This window comes from Microtus ochrogaster, unplaced genomic scaffold, assembly GCF_000317375.1.
Source record: "Microtus ochrogaster isolate Prairie Vole_2 unplaced genomic scaffold, MicOch1.0 UNK102, whole genome shotgun sequence".
In the NCBI taxonomy this organism is placed as follows: Eukaryota; Metazoa; Chordata; class Mammalia; order Rodentia; family Cricetidae; genus Microtus; species Microtus ochrogaster.
The window spans coordinates 342,290-348,983 of NW_004949200.1; the positions used below are offsets into that span (position 1 = coordinate 342,290).

The 6,694-nt window shown below is 37.2% G+C and overlaps 1 protein-coding gene across 5 annotated transcripts in view; it reads left to right on the forward strand.

Annotated features, from left to right (window-relative positions):
• The window catches only part of Pds5b (PDS5 cohesin associated factor B), a 156,415-nt gene extending 151,268 nt beyond the window's left edge, over positions 1-5,147 (forward strand). For all 5 annotated transcript variants that reach the window (XM_013355184.2, XM_013355185.2, XM_013355188.2 and 2 more), the window contains 2 exons: positions 1,596-1,734; positions 3,143-5,147. In XM_013355184.2, coding sequence (XP_013210638.1) covers positions 1,596-1,734; positions 3,143-3,178 — 175 coding nt within the window. In that variant the 3' untranslated portion in view covers positions 3,179-5,147. The remainder of the gene's footprint in view (positions 1-1,595; positions 1,735-3,142) is intronic.
• Positions 5,148-6,694: the final 1,547 nt, after the last annotated feature.

The following is a 6,694-nucleotide window of genomic DNA, read 5'->3' on the forward strand; positions in this document are numbered from 1 at the left end:
AAAAAAAAAAAAAAAAAGAAGTAAAGGTAAGTACATTATTGGGACAGCTTCCTAAATGTGTTTGGTCCAATGAACAAAACCACTGTTTCCTAAGGAATAGTCAGTAGCCTGACATGAGTTTTATAACAGATAACAGCTTTAAAATACCCCACCCTTATAATTCACTTATTTTTTTTTTAATATCTGGACATCATAAAGTTTAAGGCTCAATGCTTCAAGTTTCATAACTCTTTCCATGAACGTTTAAGACTTAACTATATCTTCTACAAAATCAGTATAGAAGTAAGCTTTGTTTTATCTTACACTTTCTGTATAGTTCTTTTTCAGACCTGCAATAATAATAACATGTTATAATTTATAGGAATTCAGCGACCAAACAGGAACCCAATCAAAAAACACCACCAATACCACCAACACAATTCAGAACCCACCCACAGAGCAGACAAGACACAAAGTGACCTCAGAAAAACACACAACAGGGCAGACCACCACGAACAAACCACAGGAAAAAACCAAAAAAAAACCCGCATATAAATCCCGAAAAAACGTACAACACCACACAGCGAAACCACTTACAAGCCAGGAAAGCCCTCGCCTTGGAGAGTTAATCAGAAATACAAAACTTGAAAAACCTAAGAAACGTCAACAAGAGAAGTATCACCAGAAAAAACACCTGATCCCAACCTGACCCAAAATCTAATCCACAGTAATAAAATAGGAGGAAAAAACAAACGCACCAAAGTGCACCTGGACAGCCAAAAGGACACTGGAGGAAACGGGTACACAACAACCAGGGGAGAAATAGAAAAGAAAAGCAAAAGAAAATACACAAAAAATACATCCGATACGGAGAAAACTAAACTCAAAGTCTCCGAAGAATGTAAAAGAAGCAAAACCTAAGAAACAAGAAAAAAAAAAAAATTTACCAAATCCCAACACCAACAAAGAGATAGGCCAAGAACAACTGAAAGAACGAATACCAAAGGTAAAGCTCCATACAGAAAAGGGACTACATAAGGATGACACCACCACTGCAGAGCAAGCAAAAAAACAAAAAGAAAAAAGAAAAAGACAGACCACCAGAAAGAATGACAGGAACAATAACAATAAGGAGGGGCAAGTACAATAAAGTTAAGAAACAAAACAAAGATAAATTATAACATGTTATTATTATTGCAGGTCTGAAAAAGAACTATACAGAAAGTGTAAGATAAAACAAAGCTTACTTCTATACTGATTTTGTAGAAGATATAGTTAAGTCTTAAACGTTCATGGAAAGAGTTATGAAACTTGAAGGATTGAGCCTTAGTGGGTGCAGATGTTCTGTGAGAGGAGGAAAGAGGAAATAGGCATCAGTTTCAGGTGTTTCGAAGTCCTTTGTGGTGATGGTCTTGGTTACACCTTTCTTTTATATAATGTTTGTAAGATTCTCAGAGTAATACTTAAGGGTCAAGATAGAAACTTACCTCCTATGACATAATTGAGGTTGAAAATGACAAGAATTCATTCATAGGTTATTTAAGGCATTCCTTCTGGTGAGTTAATCCACAACTTAAGATTGGAATTCTCATTTTCTTTGATGTGTTTTGCTCTAGCCGTGTAGGACGCTCCAAACAGACAGCTAGTAAAGAAAATGATTCGAGTGAAGAAATGGATGTGCTTCAGGCCAGCTCTCCTGTCAGTGATGACACTGCACAGGAAGGAGCAGAAGAGGAGGACATTTCTGCAGGAAATGTACGTGCTTATTGAAGTGTCATGTGTGGTATTACAGAATGCAAAACAGAGCCGGTCTGTATTTTACATCAGCTCCACTTAGCACTTGCTGTTGTCTCTAATTCTAGATATTTATGCTTTTGTTCATTAGTCTGTCACGTTATTTACTTTCCAATTTGAATAATGGAAAAAGGGGGAGCTTGAGCTTACAAGAATAGGTGAACCTGTCATCTGAATGCCGAGTGGTCCGAGTAGTGTAGCAGTTTCACGTTGCCAGTCCAGGCACTGATATCCATGAAGTGTTCATTTATATTTCATGTATGTCTTTGACGTTTCTGTTTTGAGTCTAATGATAGAAACCAGAAGAAAGCCATACTAAGACTGACTTTTGAAGTAAAGTCAACCTTTGGGATTGAAGTATAAACCCACTTTATATTGTTGGTGCCATATGCTGCTTCTACAGAAGTAGGAGCTGGTGCTTTCCAGAGACTTTCTTCTTTCATACAGCAAATGGTGTTGCTAGTTACCACATATTTCTCATTGTAATAAAAGGAAATTAGCCTAAATAGTACTCGTTTTCTTGACACATGAATACAAAAATTTTAGGTCTGCTCAATCAGTTTTCTTCATTTGGGATACATGGGTTTGGTCAGTGCCCAGAGCTGGACTCTGGCATGATTCTGGCTGATGTGTTCAGCAGTCCTATTTGTCCAGGGGCTGCTTTGTTGTTAAGGACTTTGAGGAGGGATTTGGAAGTGACGGAGAACGACTGTATGTTAGGTTCACTTCAAACCCTGCTCTCCTTTACCTGTGCTGTTTTATTCTGGCCTTGCTGGATTTTTTGTTTTGTTTGTTTTGTTTTGTTGGTTGTCTTTTGGTTTTTCTGAGGCAAGAGTTTTTCTGTATAGCTTTGACTGTTTTGGAACTTGCTCTGTAGATCAGGCTGGCCTCGAACTCACAGAGATCCGCCTGCCTCTGCCTCCCAAGTGCTGGGATTAAAGGCATGTGCCACCACCAGCGGGCTTGACTTTGCTTTTTAATCAGTTTTAAGCTTCCTGTAGGCCTTGCCAGTAAATAATAGTATGTTTGAACTTGAGGTTGTGTAGCTGTGTCTGCAAGGGTTGGGAGCCAAACTTACCAGCTTCTGTCCCAAAATGGTCTAGTCCAAGAATGAAGTGTTTTCTTTGCCACAAAGGGTATGGAGAAAGATGCCGAATCTGAGAGTCTTTGCTTGCGGGCTTGTCCATGTGCAGATGTCAGTGAGGCCTACATACCTGAAGACGGGAGGAAAGAGAGAGCTGCTTCTAGAGAAAGCAATACAGAGAAATTCAAAAATTTGTGAGAATAAAGATGGGGTGAAAGCAATGGTTGTTACTTGTCGTGAATGTGGATGTACTCACATTAGTTAATGGTTGGTTTTTCTCTTCAGGTACGACGGAGAAGTTCCAAACGAGAAAGACGATGAGCACATGTCATTAACTTTCATTATGAAAGCTTTGGGGGGATAAAAAACACTTTTTTTTTTTGTCAAGTATGAGGCTAAATAAAGCCTTTGATGCACAAAATGGGACTGCCAAAGTGTGGACAGTTGGACCTGTGATGACCATAGATTCATGGTCACATGCGCCAGCCTTTCACATAGTGATGACATTACTTCGGAGCCGTGTGAAAGTGTCCTGTGTGATGGCTGTGTAGACATAAACTAAAGAAGAAACATGTAAATAGCCCCTCCCCATTTCTGACTTCTGAAGTGCTTGTATAGCTTTTATCTGCGGCTTTAAACTGACAGGACCCCGCTGCTTACCGGATCTGTTCATCTGAAAAGCATTTGTTAGGGTGGATCTTAAGCAGTCGTCCGTCAGTGTTTGTATTTGTATTCTCTGCAATTTTACTGTGAAAATTTGTTTTTCAACAATTGGTGTCATTTTCTTGATGTCACTGTTGGAGTTAAATGGTCTCTTCCCCTCTTTGTATCTCACTGTGTTTACCCAGGGCACCCTTCATGTGAGAGGTGCTGGAGCGCCTGCCATTACGTGAGCAGCACCTCTGTCAGGAGGCACCACGCAGATGGTGAAATAGTACTCAAGTTATTTGATGACTTTACACCTCAGTATTGGTCCCAGAATTTTCTGGCCTTTCATGGCAATGAAAATTTTAAGAAAGAGATTTAAAATATTTTAATTTTAAAGAGTGTGTTATAAAATAATGTACTAAATTCTTTATTCCATTCTATCATCATTTTCAGTTTATATTAATCTACTGTATCAATAAAATTCTGTAATTTGAATGGGCTTTTAATAGTCTAGATTGTTATTGTGTATAGATATTACTTCTTGAACAATATGTTCTGAAAATGCAAATTATTACACTATAATATAAAATCTGATATATACACATTAGAAAAGTTCTTGTTCTCCATAACCATGTAAAGTTAATCAGAAACAAAAAATTTATTGATGCAGTGTATCTTTATAAATCTGTTCTTGAAAGCCAAGTGTTTTGTATTTTATAGTGAGTTGCATGTTCATGAAAAAAATGCTGATCATGAGATGTGCTTTTTCTGTAAATTCATACTTAGCCTTAGCATATGATAGATGACCCCTTAACATAGTTTTTCATCAAGAGTTTATAATTGTACTTTATTTTGGAGCCAAAAAAAATGTTGTTTTTTGGGGGGGTGGGAGGAGGGTGGCAGTGATCTATCTAGTCTGGGCTGACACTGTAGGTGTCACACTCTCATAAACACTGAGTGAGTTCCACTGCATCTACAACAGGAGAAAATGGACATTTGCCTGGGTTTATCTTAAAGGTCTCTTTGTTGTCATTACATCTGCAAAGTCTGAAGATGAATTGTTGAGACAGTGTTCTTTATATAGTTGTATGAACTGTATTTTGAACCAAAATGTATTGGTTACCACCTTATGCTCACCTGAATTAACTTTAGATTTATGGGTGCTGAGTTGTTTTTGCACAGTTGTTAACAACAGAACAGAAAATTACATTCTATGTTACCAATTTATTCTGTCAAATAGAGAGCATTTTCATATAGCACACCTTTATGTTTGAGGTATGTTTCTGAAATTGGCTATAAATAGATTGGGGATGCAATAAAGAAATGACTATTTTGGAAAATGACATTTTGCTATTTTCCAGTATGTACCACAAATGATGTGATTATATGTGTATGAAACACTTATTTTAAAAAGCTGTTTGAATTGTGTCTTAAATCTTGGAGTGTTGCACTTGTCTGACACCGGTGGCGATGGGAGGCTGCAGTCGTCAGGGCAGCTAACACCGGATTCTGATACTTTGGATTTTAATGTTTCATCAGCTCGGCTCTCCAAACAATGCTGTTTCCATTTCAGCAGTACAAAAGCATGTTTTTAAATTTATGGCATAAATAATAAAGGATAGCTTTGTATTTTTATCACCAACTAAACTGCATTGGAAATATTTATGGAAGTCTGTCTTTAAAGCCATTTTATAAAACATAAGAGAATTATTATGGAGGATTTTTATTTGTGTGGTGATCATTTACCAGATTTCATTGCACATTAATGCTGTGCATTAGTTCATGACAGAACATGGTCATTATTGATTTTGTTTATTTCTTTGCCAATAAGTCTGTAAATTTTTAACCTGTCTGTTTACTTGTGAGGAGGATTATGATGTAAAATTTTTATTTTTGTGTAGAGAAATAGGTGCAATAATAATCAAAATTTTTGTCCCAAGTCTTCATCTTAGGGACTTACTATTACATTTAAACTTAACACTTCTTGCACTAATATTTAGAGAGCCACATACTTTAAAATGAAGCTAGTTGTGTACAACATTAGTTGCTGGCAGTTGTTAGCACACTGCAGTGATCATACTCATTTTGAGGATGTCTGTCCGACATTAAGGAACTGTGTAGCTCATTGTAGCAAGCGACTGCAGGCTCTGTTGACTCGCAGGTGAGTTTTGCCTGCTGCAGTGCAACACCAAGCCGTTCCAGGGCTCTCCACTGTGCGGAAGTTAAAAACGCACTGTAAAACTTGTTCTAGACATTAAAGCTCAAATGACTTTCTATATCTTCCTACAGCTTGCAGGTCGTGACTTTTAAGAGTTCCTTTGGTATAGTGAAAGAATATGGGGGATGTAAAGATCTGTTTAACGTAGGCACCTCTCTACCGCATAGTATTATGTTACCATAACGAAAGAATGGTCTTAGATAACCAATTTCCAGACACAGTTTTGGATTTTCTGTGAAGTTAAATAAACAAAAGCTCATGTAATTTTATTTTTATGTGACTGAATATATATTTACCAGAGAAAGTCATGTTTTGTGATTTTTTTTTTAATTTTGGATTCTTTGTTTCCCAGGGACATACATGTTCATAAATTTTATGTTTAAACTTTTCATGCAAAATGTTGGCTGGCAGGAATTCACTACAAAACTATTTAAGTTAAAGAATTAAATACCTAAAAGATAGTGTAAAATTTGAAACTAAATTCTCTAAAAATAAGTTGTTGGGTAGCTTGTTTACTCAGTAAACATTATGAACTTATTACATGCCAATTACTGTTTTTGTTCAGGATAAAGCTGAAGTTTGATCCAGACAGACTGCTTCCCCGCCTTTGTGGTATTAATGTTGCTTTGAGTGCAAGTGCATTAAGAAAGAAAATTGGTGAAAAATGCTGTGAACAACCCTGGAAAAGTGATTTGAGAAGACGCTGCTTACACAGACTTCAATAGCTTAGTTACTCAGAAATGAGATCTGGAGTTGCTGCGTGTCTGTAACTGCAGGGCGTCTTGGGCCTACAAGTGTGCTGTTACCCGGTTCTGAGCCAGTAATACAGTGCTGCCCTAGCTGCTGTTTGTCGTCATATCTGTGTTTGCATCCTCACTTTGAATTTGTCTGTCTCTGGGACTCGTTGATGTGAGGACTGTTCTCTAATTGATCCTCTAAAGAGGAGAAATCCTTTTGTTGTAAACTATTCA